Source organism: Xylocopa sonorina, chromosome 6, assembly GCF_050948175.1.
Source record: "Xylocopa sonorina isolate GNS202 chromosome 6, iyXylSono1_principal, whole genome shotgun sequence".
Classification (NCBI taxonomy): domain Eukaryota; kingdom Metazoa; phylum Arthropoda; class Insecta; order Hymenoptera; family Apidae; genus Xylocopa; species Xylocopa sonorina.
The window spans coordinates 2172882-2198227 of NC_135198.1; the positions used below are offsets into that span (position 1 = coordinate 2172882).

Sequence of the window (25346 nt, forward strand, 5' to 3'; positions counted from 1 at the left end):
GAACGGCGACGAGTTTTTTCGTCCCGTATCGAGGATGAATGAAGTCGATGGATATGACCGCGCGTGGATGACTCACGGCCGTTGAAGAGCAAAGTTCCGTTTTCTGCCATCGTTTCTTCGTTTCCTCTCACCTTCCTCCGGCATTCACACCGCCCTTCCGTTCGCGGAATCCAACCATTCCTCGTCCCTACGGCCGGCAATCGATGTCGCTATTAGTCAATGCGTAGCTTGCGCCATTTTCGTTTATTGTTTTTTTTTTTCTTTTAATTTATTTTGTTTTCTTGATCCTTCTTTTACCGCACGGGTCGCAGGATTGGTCGGATGGACGGTCGAGAGGGAAAGGGGTGAAGAGGATGTCGAGGGATTTGCGTCACGTTAACGGAAACGGTTGGGATGGAATTTTCGGGGGATCGTTTTATTCCTCCTAATGTGTTATAATGTTATTCCTACGTTCGTTTCTGGGAATCACAACGTTACTGGTACGTCTCTTAATGTTGGGTGTTAAAATATGAAATGTTCGCATTTCTATTTGTAATTAATTTTTTAATCAATTCTATTTAGAATATTTAAATAAAACATAGAGTTGTTTTTTTTTTTTTAGAAAACTGAGAGTATTTAGAGAAAAATTCTCTCTAAGAGAAGTCTCTAAGATAATGATAACTTATAGAGGGAAAGTAAAGTGGACGAAACAAATAGTTGAGCTAGTATATTCGATTTTAAGAAATCGATATTTATGAAAACCACGTGAAATAAGTAAGGATGCTTTTAGTAAAACAATATAATTTGCATTAGAAAAATGTGAACCTTCCAACTAGTCGTTACAAGTGTCACTGTTATCTTTCGATTCGCGACAGCGTTTCCACCGATGTGAAACATTTGAGTCAAATGAATCATTAAGGCGTAAACTCTCGATGAATCCGCTATTTAAAAATACCTTCAACTTTTTTCTCTTTTCTTACAATCGGCGCAAAGAATGCACAGGCCACGGAGCTAAGATTCTCGCGATTTCTGCAACCGGTTGAAAAACTTGGAAGTAAAAAAACAAAACTCGCGAACAATGACGAGCAAGGGGAAACGAGAGAATCGTACTTGGAAAAATGACGTCGGCTAGACTGGGCCATCGATCAGTCATTATATTACATAATTATTCCGCAGATTTTATCGATTACGACGCGTCGTTGTGCCTGAATCATCGCGCGCGACACGATTTTCGCCGGTCGTTAAGAGAAAATTGCGAGGATAACTCGTTGGACGCGGAACTGGAAATTCTCTTCTTCGCTCGATTTTTCAGACTACCGATTCCTCGTTCCTTTTCTCTTTCTTTTTTTTTTTTTTTATCGAACCGCGCGATCTCGAATGGCAGCTTTATCGCGGTGGAATAATATCATAATCGTGCAGTGATAAAATTATTGCATACATATCTTGACAGACGGGGAAAAAGTATAAACGACGCATAAATATTTCTTATCGGAGTAACATAAATTACGCTCTCTGAGCTCGCGATTCACCGAGTTTCCCCAGTAAACACGTCCTTATCGTCTGTTCGTCAGCTGGTGAAGTAATTTTTTTCAGTTTGTTCGACGATACGCCGATGAATCTCATTAAAAGATGAACCGTTACATGCCATAAAAAAAGAATGAAAGAAAGAACAGCCCGTTATTCAAGGTGATAAAGGATGAACGTCTTGGCTAGCTTGTTTCTTTCTTCAATCTCAAACGAGTTCGCGTGAACGAGGCGCGATTAATCATTCGCGTAATTTTCTTGTTTGCGCGCCACCTTCTTCCACTCGTTCGAGAGATTCTAATAGAGAATTAGTTTCGCAACGTTTATTTGATATTTGAAACGAAAGTCTTAACTAATTAAAATTTGAGTGTAGCGATGTAACTGAAATTCCGTTAAACTCGTAGAGAAGGAGCAATTCAATTACTAAATCAATCAAACTACTAAAAGATTCCGATCCTAATCGAACAATCAGAATTTCGAGAAAACAAAGCGGTATAATTTTCGCAGAATCTACAGATGTTTAGATTGCAACTCGAACGAAGCAGAGGCCGATTAAAAGAAAAATATCGACAAAAGTTTCGCGAAATCGATGAGAAGACCGTCTCGGGACGGTGCACCGAGGTAAACCAAGGTTAGGCGAAAATATAAATGATAAAGATTCTCACTGGAGTTGACATTGGCTGGTCCAGTTCGGATGGTCGAATCTTTTTTCTCGCGTTTTCCAGCTGGAGCAGCGCACGTAAGCGCGTCGCACTCGCAACTGTTTCAGATTCCCGGCCGTTGCACGAGATTGTGCCAAACGGATGTCATGGCGTTTACCTCTTATGGCGGGGATAATGCAGACACGGTGCCACATACGCGCAAACACGCGTTGCCTTCTGGCACGTGTGCGAAACGCGGCGATTAGTCGCGAATTTCGCCGGATGCGAAACGCGAGAGTCGCGACGCGACTAAAGCGTTCAAATCAAATTTCGCGCCCGATTCGGATTCGTACCGACTACGTTTCCATTCTTGCAAATTTCTCGTCCACCTCGAACTTGCTACGAACGGTTCTCTTCTTCCGTCGACGATGCAAAACGATCAATACAAAGTTGAGGGTGTGCAAATGTTTCCAACTTTTGGAATAATTTGATTAACAAATTTACTCTATTAATTAGAAATGCCAAGCGTGGCGAGCGCTTGCACGTCTTTTGAGTTTGTGCTTATTCCTGGTGCTTTTTCCTTTTTTCTTTTTTCGTTTTTTTTATAATGCCCTTCCATCTGTCCACGGCATCTTCTTAGAACTCTAGAGATACAGACTGTACGTGTGTAACAAATCTAATGTCTGGATGTAGCAAGAAAATTACTAAACATCGTGTCTGCTATATCGAGCAACTGTGTGATTGTTGTGTTACAAATTTTATGCAAAAATTTAAATTTCGAGTAATTTTGAAAAGAAACTTTTATGGCGATTTTAAGATTAATTTTACTTTAGTAGAAGATAGTTCAATAAAATTTATGCCTAATGTATGTCAATATTATGCGAATATGCGATTCGATAGTCGAAAGATTAAAATAATAATGACGTTTTGCTACCCTTCTTATATTTTGCATTAATTTAGGCAAAAATTACTAAAATATATGAAATAATAACAGAGAAATTATATACCTTTAAATTAAATAAAAAATATATCCGTACACATAAATAAATCCAATAGTATACAAATGCATTGCAAAAAATTAGCATGGAAAGAAGATATGAAAATAGAATTATCGTTGAAATTACGATATAAGACATCGATCAGAAATATTCTCTTGCACGAATATGGTAGCCGTTTTATGCAACACGCAAATTAGAAGGAATTCATTCAAGTCCGTCGTTTCAAACACATCGATGCATTCAAAGGGTCTCGTGTTTCCTCCATTTTTTCTCCGGACATCGGCTCGTTAGACATCGATCGAACAAAACGTTTATCGATAAACATCGGGGATACGATTCCACAGAATCTATAATTGCATGGCATTAAATCGTGTGCGTGATGATTGCAACGAGGATCCACGGAACAGAAGAGGGACGTTTCCGGTAGGGAGAACGCAGAAATTTGCGCACGTGAGTCCGAGAGCGACGAATATCGGCTTGGGATCGTCCGTACCGAAACTGTTTGTACACCGAATAATATTCTAATCGTATTGCGCGGCAGTTTGTCAGTTTCGAAATTTGTCACCTGCCAAACGAGGACGTTTCCGCTGATACTTAATGACTTGTATTTTATTTTTCATATTAAGTCTCATTATTTAAATAAAATGGTCAGTATTACACTTTAAAATTTGTTATTACGTACTAAGTGTCGAAGAATATTTTTAAATGTGATCTTTTTCGACTTACATCGAATCTATAATGAGTCTGTAATGAGTCTATAATACTGTGCCTTCCCTACTTTATGTTGTCCATTTATTAATTTTTAATTTTGTCATACTGACAGTTTTTCATTTACACTGACTTTCTTGATAATAAAATACTAAATGAAAATTGATTCAAATACTGACCATTTAATTTGTTGCCATATTCAATTGGCCGACGTTCGTGAAAAATGTGTTTTCGTGGACGTGAGATTAGGAATTAGAAAGTCTAGAAGATACAGTGTTCTCGAACATTTATCGCGTTCTGATGAGTTTTAAAAAATTTCATTTCGATCAAAATAAGCAGATCCTTTGATCGCAAAACGTGTTTGCAATTGCGATGCGTGCATCGTTGGACGATTCGATGAAGTAGACGAGAGTAGGCTCGTTCCGTGAAAATAGTTGGCGAATAAGTTGGCGAGAAGACTCTGCTTCTGCAATTATCCGCGTAAGAATTTGATTAAAAACTGTGATACCTCGCGAAACTCTTTTATTACTACGGTACATGTATTACGTATTTAACTGCACAGGATTCGCGATGTCTATTGCAAAACCAATCAATGGCGATTGTGAAGAGTTTCCAGGAATTTCAACTTCCTCTTCTCCGATTAAATTCAAACCATCTCCTTCGTTCTTTTCTCACAATTGTTCGAGTCTCCGATTTCGCTTGGATGTGAATTTCTTTCGATACACCGCGGCTGTGATTTCAACATTAGTCGAGCGCTCTATAAACGCTCGACTAATGTTTGCGAATTCTGAGCGGAAACCATGAATGGTGAACCACTTGGGGGAACTGTTACGCGATTTCAGCAATTTAATTGCAATATAATTCGAGTGGTGGTTTCCGGGTTTCGAAAGAGCACGTAAACAATTAACAACCTCTTCGTAATCAACGGAATAACCGTGTGAATTTTCTGTGAATCCTTCCGATGAATCCGTAAAAATACGGGTAATAAAGGTTCGTATATCGACGGATGATTTCACGCTTGTCGCGCGTTTACTCTCGTTGCGTTCGAATGTAACGGAGTGGCATGTATCGCGACTGAGCAATTACTCATTCACCCGTGCTATACAGTTACGTTCATTGTTATTCGTTCTACGAGGACATAAAGAAAGCAAATGATACGTTTATCGCGACGATGTCTCCGAGTAAAGAAAATCGAAAGGGAGATGTTGCTTGAAACGGAGAGATTCCGTTGGAAGATTCTCGTCATCGTATTGTACATCGCAACGAAATTTACGTGAATTCAGATTCAGTATCATTTAACATCTGTCGAGCCTAATACCACGCGTGTTCAGAATGTTAAACACTTGCCTGATTTAGAACGGATACCCGTATCGATCCCTTAAACAATTACAAAGCACCGAATAGATTTGGCGAGAGAGAATCCGCACGCGAAACGAGAGCAGACGCAGCGGGTTTCCATGATCGTCGGAATTGCCGTGCACGAGAATCGAGAAGGAACGAGGTCGACACGCGATCGGATGTCGGGAAATTCGCGCGTTCTGCCAGCCATTAATCACTCTGATCATCCGAGCGGTCCATGTATCACGTGAACCGTGCGTATCACGGAACGATCATCAACGCCGATCAATTAACGCATTCCCTCACGTCATCGACGTTTACCTTTCGAACGGGCCAGGGCTGCCAACGGCGAGCGCGGAAATCCGCGGCGTCGCTGCGTTCCCGCCAGCTCGCGCGACGTCCCTCTGGTGGATCCCGTCGATGGCACGCGCGTGCTCCACGAACGTGGCCGCGACGAATTTCAGTCTCGAGTCATTGACACGGTTGGCCACGTGCGTCCACGGACGCCCCACAGATGTCGTCTTTTCGAATTACGAATCTCCCGCCACGGTGGACGCTGCACTGTCTGCTCGCGCACGAGCGTACCACGACGCCTGGTTTCCGGTTCGCGGGCCGATTTACGCGGAGGACCACCCGAGAAATGCCGGAGCGCCGCGGTGCCGACGTCGAAACCCCGTGAAACTGCGATCGCGTTGCCAACGAGCGTACCGAGGCGGCGAGCTTGTCCAGTGACGTCAACGCGCCTTCCTCGCCTGCCTTTATCCCTTCCCTTCTCCTCTCTTACTTAGCCTTTTCCTCCTACTTCTCAACGAGATCGAGGATCGTTGATCACCATCGAGTCACGTACACATTCACGAACGTCTTGGCCGACGGCCTGTGCCGTCGCTCATCTTCTCCCGTTGACGACGAGTCTTGCTCCTTGTCGCGCTCTCGCACGAGTCGTAACTTCCATTACGCCAACACGATCCTGCACTGTGTGATCTCGATTCGATTGGACGAATTTCTTGCTTCTAATTAAGAAGAAATCAACGGCGGATGAGGAAAGTTATCGATTTATTCGCGAGCCTTGACGGCTGAATGAGAATTCATAAAATCAATACCCGAGTATTCGTATGCTGAGTATTCGAATATGTTGCGCATATGCGATGAGATACAAAACACGCTGACAGTGAATATTGATTCAGCCACTGGGTTTTTTTTTAGCGCGCGAACAGATTTCTAGGTAACCTCTAGGTAGCTCGTGTTGCTCCTCAAGGTGTATCGATTTATCGGCGATTGCGCGAACGTCATTTTTCATTGCCGCGTTTAACATAAGCGTGAACAGGTTTGATATCTTTGAGATTAACCCGAATCAATTTTCGCCAGTATCTCAGAAAAATCAATATATTCTACGATATTAAAAAGCTGCAGCTTATTAAAAACACTTCGATAAACGATACTTTTTATTGTTACAAAGAACTCGATTCAGTTTGTCCATGAAAACATAAATAACTCGTATAAAAACGAAATGTACTTGAATTGGTTTGGCTGTCGAGTACATTGTTCGCGTTCACAGGAGCACATTAAATTAATACAATCGGTGCTAAACAACAGGGTCCTTAAACGTTCAAAATTTGAATAAACAAATTGCAATAATAGTCGACACGATGAACTCTAATGGCGGAGGACTAGTTCCCAACGACGATCCCCTACCATTGGTTCGTTGTTTGGTGAATTTTTTGTCGATCGCGTGATCGTTCCGCGAGCAAAGCACGTGTGTCGACGGTGCATTGGCTTGTGCGCTCATTGTACACGCTAATGCGCACTAACAGGGGCCAGTGTGTACACTGGTATTCACTAATAGGGGACACACTTTGCCGTGATAATAACCAATTACGTCAACGAGGCTGGCGGGCATGGCCGTGACGTTTCGATGGCCAGCGGTCGTCGTCTGGTTAAGAACCGTCGAAATCTTTCATTATCGTTCGATAACGTTGCGATCGATCACTGTGAAATTACACGAAGAATCGGTAATCTGCGATCGTCGTTGCATATTATTAGGGTACGCGATCAACAGAGCGTTCGATTATCGCGTGTTACTCTCGACAATCGAATTTGGAAGTGTACGGAAGTGTACAAAAGGTGGGATTTCCAAATTTGGTCTAGGGCGCCAATTTATTTCTCGACCGACAACTTTCTATTGTAGGCGTTGTTAATTTTGTGGTTAGGCAGTGGTCACGAGTGGCCACTTTCTCTAAAATTATTTCCGTTCATTATGCAAAGGACCCTATTCGAAAACCACGAAACTCATCAAAGTCTATGTCCAGTTTCTGCGGTTGTGAAAAATTGTGAAAAATTATGAAAAATTGCAATACCCAAAAAAATATCCTTCTCAAAAGCATCTTTCCTGTCTCAATTAGTTACGAGAATAAATTTCTTTCACGAATCGGTCATTTGATTTCGTTTCATGCTGCGAGAAAGAGAAGATTATAATAGTAACAGAACTTAAGCTTCGAAAGAAGAGAGAAAAAGCAGAGGTATAAATACAAGGACGCCAAAAAGAAGATCTGTACGAGGAAAGATTTAACAAAAAGGTACACTAAAAAGGAAGTGTCACGTTTCAAGGATAAGATTCAAGATGCCGCACTGGGAATAACCAGTGAAAATAAGAATAACATTTGTGTACCTGAAAGCGAAGATAGAACGAGTAAAAATATCATATCGGGGCTGAAATATTAATTAGCTTCTCTAACGTTTGGATTCGAAAAGTACGCTTGGTCATTACATTGCCAGGTGACTCACACCAGTTTAATCAGAACGTGGATGTATTCAGATTCCCCGGACAGCTGATTCATTATCAAACCGAGTCGACGCGACAGTCGGCGATAGGAAAGTAAGGTTTTGTCGTTTCATAGTTTGGTACGACGCGACGTTGAGTCAGGGGTAATTACACGTGTCCGTCTCGTTAATTGCGAGTGCTGCGTCACTCGTTCGCGAAGTTCGCTCGAAACATTTCACAGTTTCCCTCTAATCTTACGCGGTTCCCGTGGAACGATCGAGTCGACCGCCTGTTGATAAAAGTGTGGCGATAAAAGTGTGACGACCTTCCTTCGAGCGTCCACTATCACAGTTGTGATCGCCGTGAAAATGAGGTGTGAGCAGGCGTGTAATAAATAACATTTTTCACGTTAAAAGAAGGCACGGCGAGGATACCGTTCTTTCCTCTTTTGTAACTTTTTCAGTTACGTGTCACGACCAAACACGTTGCAATCTATGCTACTCTGTGCAACGTTTCTTGTGAACATTTTTTCTGAAAATTTGAATTTACGCCGTTTCAAATTGTTTTGATCAACTTCGTTCCATTTTGCAAATTTCTGCCATGACGCCATTTCAATTTCGAGTATTATCTTCGAACAAATTGGAATACGTACACGAATTAATGCGCAAAGATAAAAATTGCGATGTCTGATAGCTTAAAATGACGTCAACGATCTCAGGTACACCGAATAAAGCGAAATAGAAGGTGAATCGGATCGCAGCGCATACCGGTTCAATTTTATGCGAACTGGACGGGTTATTCCCCCGTTTCGTTCGTCTTAGCCTGCTTTCTTCAGCACTGCATTGCGTCTTTTCAATATTGCATTCAACTTATTTATCTTATTTTTGCATTTTTTAAGCCCCTTTATTTAATTTCTGCAACCTGAATTTATAAATTACATAGAAATATCCTGAAACTTGTTATTTTTCGTGAAAATTTCGTGAAAATTCAAGCTCTCAGATTATTTCACAAGTTTTTGCATTTAAATGTACCATTCTTTAAACTCTCAGGTTCTCTCATAACTATTCTTCATCGACTGATCTCAAGTTTTGAAGCTCTACAAAAATGGACTTGAGAAGCGAAATTAATTAGACTTAAGATGAACTTGATTTTGAACTTTAATTGTATTCACGAAGAAATTAGCAATAGAGAAAGTGAAAGTAGCGATAGAAATAGCGACGTAGTATTAGGTGTAAGAAATTAGAAAATTCGAGTAAGAGACAGCGAATTCGAAAGTGGTAATGGATGAAAATGGAAAGTTCGGTTTTTGTCTACTTTGGGATGGGATAGAAAATATTTAAATCGCGAGAAGAGTATACGGACGGTCAGAGGTGTGAACAGAAACACGCGAATCGTTGTTCACGAGATGGTAGACGCATAATCAGCATATCAGACCGAGGACAGCCCCGGAGAAGGATGTCGCAATTCGCGTTGCAAGGTGATACGTTTCGTCGTTTTCTATCCTCGCGCCTTGGCTGTCATTCTAGACACCGCTCATTGTCGTCCAGAGACAATAGCTGTTTTGAATAAGAAATGGAGAGATTCGCGATAATACGAATCGCAGAATGCGGGAGAAAAATCGTTACGTGTAATTGCACCGGATTAATCTGACGTAATGATAAAGGTCGTTAACTTTTTACTTGACTGCTTCATTTCCATACTAATAAGGAGAGATTTCTACTTGTATTGAAATATTCAAATTTTGTTAAGTAAAAACGTGCTTTCTTATGTAAAATTGTTTTGTTTTTATTTAGTTGAACAAGTTTCAGGCTTAATTTAGCCGAATATTTATGTAAAATTAGTGATGAAAATGATTTCTTGTATTTAAGAACAAACACAATGTTTTTAACTTCGAGTGAGCTAAAAAAATAATCATTTAAATGAAAATAATTACTAAACTCGATCCAAAAAAAGTTTAATAGTTATACCAAGTACAATATAAATGAATTTTCATATAAAAAGTAATCATTTTTAATTCATTAATTAAATAAAACTGTATAAGAATCATTTATCTCTAATTTCTCATTCTACCAAAAAGTAAATTCAGAAGTTGCCATACTACTAACTTCCTAGTCTACTTAATACTCGATCGCTTTCAATTGTTCTTAATCAACGCGATACACACGAACATTAAAAAAAGATATAACAAACAAGAAGCAAGCGGCGTTGGAGGTATTCAGAACGAAAGGAAAAGGGGTAAGAAGAGCGAAGAATCAGTTCACTTCTAATCTCGTGAGAGAGAGGGGAAAGGGTTTTTCAGTATCGGGTGATTGCGAGTCAGGTGAAATGTGTCTGGAAAAGAAGGACACGGGTCCGTGCACTTGCACGGAGCTACGTGCCCGAGGAACTTGATAGTTGGTTTAGCGTGTTTCGCGTGGTGTCACGGCTGTTGCGCGCGGATACATGTGTGCGTGAAAACCTGGTGAAAGAAGTGGGGACGAAGAGGGGAGAGAGGCCAGGCCGAGATTAAACAATTGACTGGCGTGATAACGAGGGCACTTCCCGCCACTAAACTCATCCTGTCGTGTCGTCTAACCTACGGCTCTCTGGATCCACTTAATCCTCTACTCATCCATCTGCCCTTCAACCAGCGCGTGTTGCATCATAACGTTACGACTACCATCTTGGTTCCGAACCGAACATTTAAATACAGAATCAATCTTTCTCATTGCAATTAATATGAATGCGAAAACGTTCTATGTGTTAATAATGCAGGAAGAAAGGAATTAAATGTAACAGTAATAATAAAGTAGCAATATTAAAAGGCATTGTTTGCAAATGTGCTGGTGCAGTTCGCAGACCGGTTTGCTCGTGATTCAAGATATCACTGAAGAGAATGTCGCGAGTAACGTAATCGAGTTCGGAGCTCTTTAACCGAGGTCGTGGTCTGTTTTGGAACGTGAAGCATCCGACTCGTTCGGTGTTGTCCACGCGACGAGGATCGCGGGCTTAAATTGAATGAAAGGGATAATTTCTTTTAGCTGGATCGTTATTGCTTTTAGCTGGAGCGTTATTTAACCGACGATTTCCGGACTCGTTTAACTTCATCTTGCGGTTACACGTGTCAACGCGCTGATCATAATTCGCGACAATGTTTATGTGCCATGTCGCCGCGATCAGAATCGATGGAATTCAATCGCGAGAGGTTGATCAGACGCGATGTCTGACCTTTTCGCGGAGGATCTCCTTGCTGTTGCCGCTTTCGAACCAATTTTTGACGACGACAGTGTCGTTGCAAATTCAATGCATTCCTCTATCTATTTAAACTTTGTGTGCAATACGCGTTTAACGACTATTGGGACGGTGAGGACATGGAACGATTCCATGACGATACATGTAGACAACTGGTAACCTGCGTTGGTAAATTTTTATGAAATTGTATATCTTGTTTTGCGCGAAATCAAAACTAATCGATTACACAAGCCGACATTAATCGGAGTGAACGTTAATCAAGATAATCGAGCATCCACTATATTAAATTCCACTTTGTTTTATTTGTACGTTCTCATTCGTATATGTGACCGTTACCACTTAATCCACGTATACAAAAAAATATATGTGGATATAAATGCCACGAATAAACGAATCAAAGACTAGAATTCGAAGACGGATGAGGTGAAAATGGTAAAGAAAAGAAAAGTAGCACGATATAAAGGATTTGTTGGTTCATTAAAGCGATAAAGAGATTGCGAGATGCTACGTGTCAACACTTCTAAATAGATCCATTAATCAGTTGTTCAATTTGTTCGGAGTAAATCGTTAAGCAGAACGAATCGCCTGGACGTGGAAAACAAAGGTGGACAGATGAAAAAAGGGGGAAAACGAAAGGCGGAGACACTTTGATCGGCAGAACCGGACCGGATGCTGACCAGTTAGTCGAACTTAACCCGACCGTGCATATGTATGAAAACTACGCGGCATGACGTCTTTGTGTCCCAGTTAGAACAATTTAGAAGCCCAGTCCACGGCGAAGTCGAGTTGTTTTTAAGAGGGCACGATCGTTACAAATCGCCTGGGGAGTAATTGATCCTCTTCTAAGGCAATTTGCCCGAGCGAAACCTGAAGCTTCTCGCTCGTTTCGCTCTGGCTCATCGATAGCGGAACGGAAGCCCATCGCTTATCACCGCCACGGTCGCAACACGGTCTGACGCAAACCAACGGATATCTGTCGCCGAAGTGGTTAACGAACGAGTTGCGGGACCAGTCGGTGGTTAATTTAACCCTTCTCGTTTCTGTTGCGCCCAATGTGGATCGAGTGTTTTATCAAGTGGTAAAAGTAATTTCAGGTTCAATTCAGCAATTCAGTAAATTCATTCTTTTAAAGATGTCAGGGATGAATTTCTTTTCGATTAGATTTAGTTTTAAGGTAGATATTGTGATATCTGAAAAATATTCTCTGCAAAATTACACGTGATTACACTTCAGAACGAGGAGATAATGTAAATGTAAAAATACTAAGGGGGAGTTTAAAATTGTGAAAGCACACGTTAATTACGTTAATTTGCAGTTTCTACATGTATGCTATTCTCTTTTTTTCTACAATTAAGTAAACCTGTTTCATCAATTTTTTCTCAACTATCTAATTTTTTCGTAGAAAAAGAGTTTAAGCAAATATTGGAAATATTTGAAGATACAAATGGATGTAGAATCTTCTAAAACCAGCATTAAATCTATCTAGTTTTAAAAAAGGGAGGCAGAGAAGATTTGGGGTTGAGAACGTCACTAGTTTCGAAATTTTTTAATGTAATACGATCCGATCTGTTTGTAAAGCTAGCTACAACACTTGCAAGACATTGTAATATCAAAGTTTCCCTTAACTCTTTGCATTCCGAATTGCTTTTCAATTTTGTTGCCAACTCCTTGTTATTTAAAGTGTTTTATTTAAAATTTATCGCAAAGGACAATTCCTCGACTGCTACCTCTAAACAATTTTGTTTACTAATTATATTAATAGCTCTGAAACTTTATTTATAGAACTTATATTTGTTTTTCTGTCGAGTTAAACGCTTTACAGAACCGTCACAGTATTAAAAAAATTTGTATCACTCGAGTTTTTGCATGGAAATTTTTCAAATAATATTATATGTAACAAGATAATAATAAGAAATGATATTTCGTTTTACTTCTTCTGATTATCGCCTGAATACGATCAAATCTGTGTAGCTATCACGGAAACCGTTAATTTCTATCTAATTATTGTGGTATTCCTGAGATAAAATACTTCGACAAGGACAATACAATTGTCTATAATATACTAGAAATCATGTAGAAATACATAAACCATGTTTTTCGTTCTATTCAGATGCAGTTATTATCAAATCAAACGGACGTATGATAATTAATAGAAATGTTAATTAGTTTCAACTGATACCTATTAAATTTGACTTCTATTCTGTAGGAAAGTAGAGAGCGAACTCACCTAAACTTGTTCCTGAGGGCTTCTGTTCCGAGGGTGATGATTCGCCTTGGGTGAATCAGTGTCAAACAGTTCCTGTCGTGCCGGGGACACTTTCGAAATCGTAGGGTCTATGTTTATCACGTGGTCGTCGCCGCCTAGGACGAAGCTGGTCTTTTTGTGCAGGTCTCTAGGCTTGTGGTTCTCGCCTAGGCTGGGCCTTCTCGATAAGGAAAGAGAATGTGGCGGTGGTTCGCGATATTGTTCCGTGGGCTCGACGAACTTGGTATGTCTGGAAAATTAGCAGTAATTTTATATAATAATGGGATGTCTTGCAATACGTAGAAAGTACTGCAGAATTGTATTAACTCTTTTAGTAAACAACTATATATTATCGTTTAGTACACTTGTATTTTGATCATAAATTCCTTATCCCCTTAGTTCTTGACGCGTTCTTTTCCAAATTTCGTAATTATCTTTTAAAACATGTTTTCAACAACTCCTTCCCTAAAATCTATCTATAAATTATATAAATTTGCCTCAGCGTTTTGCACGCAACTTCGATTTTTCGTTGGGTTCTAAAAGGGTTAAGAGTAGGAAGTATGTTACGCGATTACAAGAGTTTACTTTCTAAAAATATTTCAATGGACGATGAACCAACAGTCAAACTTTGGTCATGAATAAATAAATATAAATTTCTTCTTGGAAGATGACGATGTTTGCTTCCACTCCCGAAGGCTAACAGGGTAAAAGTTAGCTCTTCGATAGCGGTCGCCTTTGTCCCACCATGCAAACTTGAAGAGAAAATTGGAAGGTTTCGTTTAAAAATGTATAAGGTTGCCTCGCTTACCTGGGATCTAAATGCTGCCGAGAGGGTGATCTTGGGGGGTGGTTAATCGTTGGAACCTGATCAATTGTCGTTCTCGAGCTGGACCTTCTTATTATGTCTCTCGACTCACTTTTTCTTGAATCTAATGTGCACTTGGATGCCTCTCTGTGCATTCTTCTCTCATCTTTAATATGGCTTCGGTTTCTCCTTAGCGTCGCGTTGATATCCTCCAGTACGCGATTGTAGTCTTCTTGGTCCTCTTGCGTGTGGCTCACAGAGCGAGACTCGCTATCTAAATACTGTGGAAATAATAGAAATATTCGTAATTTTATATGTTATAACCGGTTCCCTGCGTTTAGGTGAGAATAAGAAACAAAATATGTTAACAGTTTCATTCTTAGAGGAATTTTTAATTTCGCAACAAAAATTGTTCTGAAATTCAGTTTGCAGCAACCTTTCTAGATTTTTAACTTCTTTATTCTATTTCCAGTAGAATTTTGTTCTAGTAAATAAATTACTGTTGTATCAAATTGTAATTTTACCTGTTACGATATCATTTAACAGGTACTTCCACTAATTTTTTCATATGTATACAGTATGTATTCAATACTACTAATCTATTTTTAACTATAGTAACTAAGCAAAATATTCTTTACAATTTTGTTTAGCAAATTTAGTTCCCCCTTATGGTATAGTATTTCTCGTCTTTACAATCACATTTTGTCTATTTGCGGGAGCTTTATAATTGCAATCAGAGCAAGTCGTTAAAGGTCGCTAATGTTAAGTAGATTCAGCTAGTCTATTGGTAGACCGGACGACGCTCCAGCTGAATCTACTTACAATTAAGTGAATCAGTATACGCCACAGGCGTTGTCAGCCTACTATAATATGACCACAATTTTAGAGTTCTTGCAATTGAAGTAAATGGATTTTAAAGCAGCAAGATCATGGAACGTAGACATACCAAAACAAATTTTTTATATACTCGGTTTATTGAAAGTGGTCTAATAAAATAAAAAGTTAATCAAAATAATTATATGGTTAAATAACTGGTGTATAACTCTGAAGATAAAAATTTTGTTGCGAGTATAGTTTAAATAAAAATTTAATAAAATAGTCATCTTTGAAGATCTTGTAGCTTTTTAAGAATCTCTAAACAAGTAATGACTTAAATCCCTCTACTTTTACATATAACTAAAATATACTTCAATTTTATCAAAATCCCATGGAAATTATCATATTTTATAAACTACAAACAAAAATAAAAATAGTCAAACTCGAGTACCCTTTAAAATAACATTCTTTTATAAATTATTAATCACAATAATAGCTAAAATCATCGTTAAATAAAAATTTCTATTCCCCCGTCGCTAGTTACACGCATTCATATTTCTGTTTAGAAATGGCTTCCTTAAAAACCATACGAGACAAACGAGTAGAAAGTCGCGTTGAGAAAATGGTGAATTAGAAAAGGAAAAATTCTCGTACTCGATCGCAGTAAAAAACGCGATTCACGTGAATCGTGCGTGGAAATTTAACCGCGCAGCATCGAGCAGAGAAAAAGAGAAAAAAAAAGACGCAGACGTCGTAGAGAGATACCTCGTTCTGGGTGTAAAATATCGGCTGTTTCGGATCCGTTTGCACACTTTGCATGCTCTCGCGCCTCAGCGAACCGTCGGGGCTTGTGATCATAACTGGGATCGGCGTTAGTGTCGTCATCGGCACGTTCATGTGCAACCCGCCGGTGGACGACGCCAGGCTCGAACCGGATCCAGTGGTCAAAGAACTGCTGGACACGTCCCGATAGTGTGCGAACCCGCTGCTGCTCATACGTTCTGCAATGATCGCCGGGACTTAAATTATGCGCATAACGTGAGAAATCGTTGTTCCATAATGGGCCCAGCGTTCTGTTCTACTGATTACGATGGTGATACTAAGCCAGGTTCCCTTGGACCTGTTTCATTAAATCTTCCTTAATTAAGTTTCCATTAAGTCTTCCTTTACATTTAAACGAGATGCCTTCGTAATTGTTACTCTTTAGCTTTTATTTAATAGTTATTATATTAGTTATAATGATGATTAATGAGCAGAAATGTCAAAATAATTGAATGTATTACAGTGTTTCATTAAATATCTCCTTTTTCGAAAATGGAGTTTAAAATTTGCTAGTGCTTTGCAGTTGTTGTTCCTTAATTTCCGTTGTTTGTTGTCCAATAGTTATTATCGAAGTATTAGAATAATTGATTAAATTATGGTGTTTCATTAAATATGCTTCATGTTTTATATTCGAACGAAATGGAATGTTAAAAGGATCTGAAATTTTCTAGCCCTTCGTAATTGTTATTGTCTATCTTCCACGGTTATCGTATAATAGACATTAGTTGAGATATCAGAATAATTGAATAGGTCAAAAGAGATAGCTCGCGTCGCGTAGCGCCACAGATTCAATAAACTTGATTCATGTTAATCGAGGCCAATTAGATTTCACAATTTTTATTCGAACGCGAAGCTTCTTAACCATTCGAACCCGTATCCCCCGTACCTCCTTTTGCTCGCTGCATCGATCTAATTTTATCCAGATCCGCCGCGGAGCACAATGGCGTGTCGACTTCGTACGTGTTGTTGAAGAGAGTGTAGTTCACCTCGTACTCGCCGGTTTCCTTCTTGAACGTGATTATATGCTCGAACCTGTGGCCCCATAAGATTTCCGACGGCAAATAGGAACTTCTTGCCTGAGTCGTCATACCGGTCGACTCGATCACACCTGCAACGATCGTGGATGTTACAGCTGCTTATTCGCTCTTTCTGTTCACGACGTCACCTTTTATTTACCTTCCAATATCACTACGATTTCGAATCGTTCACGAAGCATATCGCTGGCCGATATGTGGTAGAGCGGCGATTTCTCGTCGATTTTGTGCACGATCGTCGTTGGCCAAATAAAGAATATCTTATCCTCCTCGCCATCGCCGCCCACCTTCAGCTCCGTTTGGAAGAACGGCAACAGCTCTCCCTCTCTGGTAACCTGCAAGTTTTGGTATTCACTTAAGATAACGGCAATAAATGACGCGCGTCATGAAGCCGTAATGAAGCCGATACTTTTATTTTCTTAACAATTTTCACGCTTGGATATAATAAGACGAATGCAGGTACAGTTCATTTGATAAAAAAAGACGTACAAGTTTACGTGGTAATTTAGACAAGAACAATGCAACGAGGAAGGCGTAATTTACAGCTAAATAGAAAGAGAAGATCGATTTCCATTAATATAGTTATAATTGGTTGTGAACGGAAATAGGTACGTACGTCGAAATCAGGTCTGAGCCAGTAAGCGGATATTTCTGTAAGTGGTATCATCAGAACCTACTCTAATGTAAATTAAATAGAGATGTACCTATATAATCTAATAGAAATGAAATGCTCTAACATCCATATCGATTACCAATACAGAAAAAAATAGGATTCTTCTATTAAATTTTCATAAAAAGAAAATTCCGTTGCGTCCAATAGTCCAATGGTCAAGGGAACAATTGCGAACAGAGTTAAAAAAAAAGAAAGTTTGTACGACGTGGATCGAAAGATGTAATTTCGTGGAAACAGGAGTATGGATTTACCTTTCTTTTGATCATCTGGGCTCTGACGTGAGCCTCGATTATGTGACTCTTCCTCATGTCACCGACGCGGAACATAAGGCAAGGCTGGCCGTCCCGCTGACATATCACCGCGTTCCTCGAGAACAGCAGCGTCTGAGTCCTCTTCTTTGGTCGCGAGAGCTTCGCGAACACTATGCCGACCATGAAGGCCTGCAGGATCACGCCAGTCATCGACTGGATGCATATCACGAACACTGCCTCCGGACATTCGTCTGTCGGATGTTTCGACCCGTACCTACGGCATTGATACTCGTTAAACGATGATAGAGAAAGCTGGACTTTAGGCGCACGCTTAAGAAATAAATAATAGGAAAGTTCGTGCCGTGAAAGTGGCCAAGTCTAACGCTTCAATTAGGATCAAATTGTGTGAGCCAAGTGCCAACATTGTCGTGAGACTAGCTTGCAGCCATTTCGGGGATGCGATAGTGCGGTTGTGCGCAGTTTTTGGCAAATTATAGCCAATTATAGTCGAACGTTGTGGAATCGCTCTAGGTTTGCCAAATTGTCGTTGCAATTATCTTCGACTTGTTCGCAAGTCCTGAACCTTTTCTCCACGGCTATTCGATGGTGAAATTGTTCACTTTTCCGCGGCTCGAGAGCGACTCTACAATCCGACACGAGTCGGGTGTTCAACTTAAAAAACTTGAAGTCAATATTTAAAATACTTCCAACCTTACAGTAGCCTTCCGTTCCGAGTGAATGTACGAATGTCTCCATCAATGTCTTCTATTAGGTCTAGAATTTTATTGTCGAACATAAGGTGTTTGTTATACTTTATAAATATTCCACGATTTAGTTTCTCTCTATCGCGCGAGTAATTATGTCAGTTAATTAATCAGGGTCACGATTAATCGCTTCGTCCGAAGCGGCTCTGTGTGATTAATAGGATTATAATATGAAATTCGTTCGAATCACTGATTCGCCATAGACTAGACTAAAGAATACAAGTGATTAGTCACCCAATCGTGTGCTGCGTCTCGATGGAGAATAGAAACGAGCTGGTGAATCCACGAATGTCCACGATGCACGGGGTGAACGTCAAGTTCGGGTTCGTGTAATTGTCTGGGTCGAGATCCCCGTGGCTGTACGCTATCAGCCACCAAATCAGGGCGAAACCTAGCCAGGAAAGGAGGAAGTTCATGGAGAACACCAAAAGGGTCCATCGCCATTGCGCGTCCACTAATGTCGTGAAAATGTCCTGAAGAAGAAATCGCATAAAAGTCTCTGATTTCGTAAAAAATTAAACAATTCTTTGAATCCTATATGCGATAATTATTTCCTTAAGTAAACGTTAAATTCATGCATTTCTACTGTTTACAATCTGATCACAGTGTCTGGCGAAGTGTTAAAAAATAACGAAATATGCGTCTCAAGCGTGGAAAGTTTACGTTTCGAGAGTTTCGAGGTCCAGCAAGCTTTCCCAGAGCAAACGGAAGCGAATGTAAATGTTTGATAATGGACTCAACGGTAATAGAACGAGGAGACTTTTCGAGAGTATAACAGTCGCGTCTGAGTAGTTTCGGGGAAACAAACGTATCCGAAAATTGCGTCAAAGTGTCCGCTATAGAGCGCACCAGGATTTGGCAAGTAATCGCGTTCGGAAAATAGATCGAAACAAATCAAGTTCGCTTTCTACGGTTCGTTACCGAAAAGAACGCGCGGTTTTACGGTTCGGATGGTTCCTCAATCGCCTTAGGCGCCGTGTATAAAATAGAAAAGAAATGAAATACTTAAAAATTACCTGAAGGTAACGCCGGCGTCGCTTGGCGACATTTCCTTGTACGACATTGCAATCGCCGTGCTTAAAAACCACCCTCTTGCGTATCCTTCGCGAGCTGAATCTGGTTTGCCGATATCTGAAAGCGGAGAAGCGGTTTAGCGTCTCGAAGTTGCCTTCGATATTACCTCGATCAGCTCTTCAGAAAAAAATGATCAAAGATTTTAAATAAAACTGTCGCACGAGTTATAATTGTCGTGGATATTTAATTTCTCTTAAAAAAAAAAGTTGAACTTCCGTTTGAAAATGTTCCATTTTCGAAGTTTGTCATCTGAAAATTTCGATTCTAAGTGGTCACTGACACTGGTCAGCGAGCGGTGTCGTTAATTCCGAGGAACAGTTCTGAAATCGTTGGACCGCGTCGTGTTTCGTGTCGAACGAGACGCCAGCACGCCTCCCACGGCTCTTCTAGAGGCCGTCTTAAAATCGCCTTAATATCGCCTGTTCCGAAATATACGGAGGTTAACGCCAGAGGACATAATTTAGCGTCGAACGGGTTTCATCCGCGCCAGGATAGGCCGATCGGAGGCAACTTGCCAGAATAATCGACAGACGAACAGACGGTGGGTCCTGATGATCTTCCCACTTTTATGCTAGTTCGAATTCTTCTTTCCAAGAGGATCACGAGTAACGATATGAGTCATACTTATACCGCAAGTGCGGTATAACACATTTCACCTCTGAGGATATTTTTTTTCGAAACAATTTGTTCAATTTTTATTTTTACAGTCATTTTAAATGCAAAGGACGCTCACAGGTCATCGTGCGAAATTATGCAAGGTGTCATACGACGCTCGTAGGTTCCAAAGTATTAAGATTGTTAACTGACATCGCATTTGTTCTAGATACAAAATAAAATTAGCTTATTTTTCATCGGTACTTGGTTTTATCGTAAAAGTATAAATATCACACTGTAAACCAACCAAAATGGAGGCACTCGCTTTAGACTCGACTTCCTTGAAAGTTTCCTCTAACACTTTCTAAATGTGGCATTTTAAAGAGAAAATTCACTAACCGTGTGCAAGTTGTTACGAGCTTAACATTTAATCATAAAAACTGATCAATAACAGAATTCATAATTCACTTTCTCTTATTGAAAGCTTAAGTCAAAGAAAATTCTTTCACTTAAGCAGCGGCCAGTTAAATGTCGAGATTATAAATATATTATCTTTAAGAATAAGAAAGAATTCGATTATCCGCTATGTCGCTCTGGTCTGTGTTGCCGATGTCGGCGATGTAGCGAAACGTTGGAGCAGACAGTGGCCTGAATAATCCGCGGGGGAGCTCTTAATCCACCCTCGTGTAAACTCATCCGTCGTCCCGGCCAGTCCATCCATTCCGAAAAAGAGCGAACGAACGGTTAACCATTGCGATCGCGAATTGTTGGTCAACGGAACGAGCTTGAGGAGCCACTTCGAATAGAGTTGAGTAGAGGAATCGTTTACCAGTTGACCCCTCTAAAAATAACAAGTTAGCAAGTATCTTGCTAAAAATACGCCGATTTCAATTTCGTCCCTGTGAAATGTTTTCTTTGCCGTAACGCGAGCCACGATATCCGCGAGTTGCCAAATGCCATCGTTACTAGAGCCCGCAGAGAACATTAGCAGATTCGCATTTCGAGCGATCGAAGTCGAGAAAGAACCGAAATGGGATTAAGTTTTAATAATAACTTACGTTGGTAATTGACGTTGATGAATCGGGGATCAATGGTCATTTTAATCAAATTTACGGCGAACGTCGACAGCGCGATCTCGACGGTTAGAGATAAAAGGTGAAGTAGTAACATTGAAATTGAAACGCATTGGTTACGCGAGGCGTAAAGTGGTGTAGAGCAATCTGGCAAATGTTTGTGACTCGGTATAGATTGGTATCGCTTGTGACGAACGAGGAGTCCGATTTGCCATAATTTCCGGTACCGTTGTACAAAAGGAGTGGCTCTGGGAACTTGATGATACCAGATTTTATAATTAGAGCGATGTTTCGATGTTATTAATACTAGCGGAACTGTATACAGATAGCGACCAACTGAAGATAAATCCAATGTTCGTTTCAATTAAATTCTAGAGCACGAAACGTTCCAAACTTTGTTCAAACGTTGTTCAGACTTTTAGAAAGAAAAGGTAACAGTATTGTTATTTACATAACGTTTGTAATTTTCTGATGGAATAAATGAAAATGGTCGTTACCATTTGTTTTTGTCCATATGTTATAAATTGGAAATTGTTTGCATTAAATTCTCCGCTCCATATCAGAGTCCTCGAGTTTGGAGACAAATTTTTAATGTCTTTGCTTCGGAGCTCTTGCTTGAAGCGAAAATCTATATAATATGTGTATATAAATTAAAAAATAAATAAATAAATAAAATTAGCTTTTAAATTGGAAAGAACAAAAATAATTGTGAAAGACGAAAAAAGTAAAAATGCTCCAAGTAATGTTGAAAAGATTACATTTTATAGTCTTGCATTGTATGATATCGTTCAAAACAGTCCCCGATATGTAATCTTGATTTATAGACTCACTAAAGGAATACATTGTAACAAGGATCCGTAAATATATGTATAGCATTGACATTTTAAATTCAACCTTTTGCAAGTCAAGTTCACTCAACTTCATTCTCTTGCAAATCAAGTGTTTCTATTTAAACGTTCTACTTAAAAGAACACCAAACGTACGTTTTCTTCTTGATATGAGAACGTTATTCAACTATTATAAGTAATCGTCCATTATTGCTTATATTCGCCGATGTTGAGCTCCATGGAAGAAGTGTTCTCCAAAACAAAATTTTGTACGAGAAGTATGCTAGCTGAAACTCCAAATCGCGAATATTTTGTTGGATATAATTTAACAACTCGGTTACTAATGTTAATCAAACATTATGCAAAAATGGTTAAAATTAGTATATAAATACGTATTATCAAGTTACTAGCAACTGCTGCACTCCTTCATGATTCTCCATCATTATAGGCTAAGTTATCTAACTAATTAAACGAGTTATCTTTGTATTCTTATATAAATATCCGTACCTTTTTGGATGAGATATTTAAATTCTTACTTTCTAATTTACATTTGTTGCTTTTTTTCTTATAGAAAATATTTAGGTAGCAGTATTTCTTCATTTGCGAAAGAGTGAATTCAAAGTGGCAATAATAAAATATAACAATAAAATAATAATAAAATGTAGGTGGGCAATTATATGGCGACATACGAGTGTAAAAGGTTTAATTAACCAACGCGTGTACGCGAGCGTGCATCGAACGAGCAAAGGAACCCGGCCTCCCCTCCGCGAATCGAGGTTCCGAGTTTCCGGATGGGGATACGATTTCCCAAAAGCGCGCGCCAGACGGCGGACGTATCCTCCGGTGGTTCGGGTCTCGCCAGAAATAAGCACGGCCATGCGGAACTCGGGAAATTCGCGGGGCTAGACGGAATCGAGATTTAGAGACCGCCTGCTCGTGTTTAGACAGACGTCCGTATTGCGTAGCCGCGGATTATTACTCCCGTTCCCGTGCGAAAGGCGAAAGCCGCTAAATTTGTTGGCAAAGCCCATCGATGATGCCCACACGATACCTCTTTGAACTTCGCCTCGCCTTGCCCCTGATCGGTGCTTTGTCCCAACTCCGGCGATCTTCTTCGCCGAATTGACGTCAGACGCGTCTACGGCGCAGCCTGTCCAGTGTTAACCGGGGTTGTTTGTCTTCCTTCGAGAGGTTCGTTTACTTTCTTATCGCGGCCAGACGACGGGGCTGCCCTTAAACGAGCCTCTGACTAGAACTCATCGGCCTTGCCTCCTCGCGAATCGCCGGAAAATTGGTTCCGGGAAAAGGCATTTCTTTTCGCGTTGCCCTCGCGCGTTCGCGGTTCCTCGAAGATTACAAAAATAACTCGATGGGAGGTGGTACTCCTTCGAGAGGGATCGATCGGTCAGGTCATCCTCGCGACGCTGATCTCGCTGAGACCTAGACCGCGGTTCGATTTGGCTTCGTTCGTTCGTTCGTTCGTTCGTTCGTTCGCCTGGCGAACGACGCTCTAAATTCGTGTGGTTTCGCATCGTTCAACCCTGACATATTGACCCGGGATGAAAATAGATTAACGCTCGCACACCTGTTCGGGCCGCCGCCGCCGTCGCCGCCAGCGGAAGCTGGAGAACACTCAGCGAGGAACGTGTGTCCGTCTTTAACGCGGCGTCTAAAAACGTACGGCTTTAATTTGAGAACTTTCAAGTACCCGATCTCTCGGTATTCACCGCTAGACTGTTAATTGTTCGGGTTTCAGGGGTGATAGTGTACTACTCGTAACTCTCAAGCGAAGAACGAACGCACAGCCGTTCGTTTAGTTACGTATCGTCCCATCGAACGGACTGAAGGATCTATTATGTAAAGCGAGGGGATATTAACGTTTCGCGGTTAATTGATCGGCTGAACGATCGATCGGGGGGACACGATTACGCGCGAGGCGATGTTTCGAAAGGCCAGCCTACGCGGCTAGTAAAATGGAGCGATTCAGAGCAGACGAGAAAGTGGTTGCGATTATGATAACTAACCGTAATAAAGCTAATGAGATAAACCGTCCGGTAAGATTGTTGTTTAAAGAATGTTAAAGACGGTAAGTCCTTGATTTAGATTCTACCATCTTGATTTCGAGACGTTGCACCAGACAACGGGCCTATTGTGATTCGTTTCAATTTTTAGAACCGTAACATCGATACGATCACGGAAAAATAGGATGTTATTCGTGTTAGGCGAACGTACTTTTGCAGTTCCTCCCTCCAAGCAGCTTCCCCCGACGTGGTCGCTTTGACGACCAGCATCGAGACTTGAGAGAGCGCCCTTCGCAGGCCGGAAAACGCCATTCCGTCGCCCAGGTGGACCTTTCCGGAACCGGAGGAACTAGGTGAAAGTGTTTTCGACGTCGCTCCATCCATTCTACTCGGTTCACTTCGATTTAAAATCGCACATGGCTGTCGATCAATTGACCAACCGACCGAGGTCCCATCTCTCCATCTTCTCTCCTCTCCGATCGTAAAAATAAATGCTTGTAAATCTAGCCACACGTGGACTCTGGCTATTCTACTCGGGAGGTCGGGCTACTCACAATAGGCGTTATAAATAAAGGGGAAGAGAAAAAAACGGGAGGAAGAAGCACCGGTTTCTCGCGGTCTTCGTCGCGGCCTTAAGCGCGCTTACAGCTCTAAGTTTAAAGCACCGCCGTTGTTAAGGTGCTGTTAACGTGCTACGGGCGAGGAACGCATCGTCAGAGCCAAACATCGCAGCCTGTCCATAGCCACTGGAATAACCAGATCAGCCGTTTGCACCACATCCGTTTCGCGAGTTCGAATTCCTGTCGCCCTCGAGTCCGCGTTTCACACCCTCGTTCACCGCACTTTAATCACTTGTCACTACCTCGAGCGAGGAACCTTTAACCACGTTTTTTCGAACGGAACTCTTGCATCCCTCGAAAGGGAGGAGAAAAATTGGATTTCGCGAGGCAACTTTCACGAGCCGACCATTACGAATTTACGCACTGCGCCGTACTATTTATAAGAATGTCGCGTCACCGGGGCGAAATCATTGAGAACGATAGAAGGCGGTGGTGAAGAAGGGCCGAGTTAAGGGTTGCGCCCCGTTCGATTAACGGGTCCGTTTACGAGCCGAGTCTCGCTCGACACTGAGGCGGTCCAATTTTGACCCTAGCGATACGATTTCCTTTT

At 40.8% G+C, this 25346-nt stretch overlaps 1 protein-coding gene across 2 annotated transcripts in view; it reads right to left on the bottom strand.

The window, feature by feature from the left end:
* Positions 1-18: 18 nt before the first annotated feature.
* The window catches only part of LOC143424526 (inward rectifier potassium channel 4), a 31094-nt gene continuing 5766 nt past the window's right edge, over positions 19-25346 (bottom strand). Inside the window, exons 1-10 of one of the 2 annotated variants that reach the window (XM_076896651.1) lie at positions 24388-24616; positions 19604-19718; positions 18822-19060; positions 17824-18097; positions 17042-17234; positions 16752-16973; positions 15809-16044; positions 14231-14508; positions 13405-13672; positions 19-187 (exon numbers count right to left, since the gene is read on the bottom strand). In XM_076896651.1, coding sequence (XP_076752766.1) covers positions 13405-13672; positions 14231-14508; positions 15809-16044; positions 16752-16973; positions 17042-17234; positions 17824-18097; positions 18822-19060; positions 19604-19718; positions 24388-24560 — 1998 coding nt within the window. In that variant the 5' untranslated portion in view covers positions 24561-24616 and the 3' untranslated portion in view covers positions 19-187. Of the gene's footprint in view, positions 188-13404; positions 13673-14230; positions 14509-15808; positions 16045-16751; positions 16974-17041; positions 17235-17823; positions 18098-18821; positions 19061-19603; positions 19719-24387; positions 24617-25346 lie in introns of those variants that run through there. The other variant, XM_076896650.1, reaches the window with a different exon arrangement.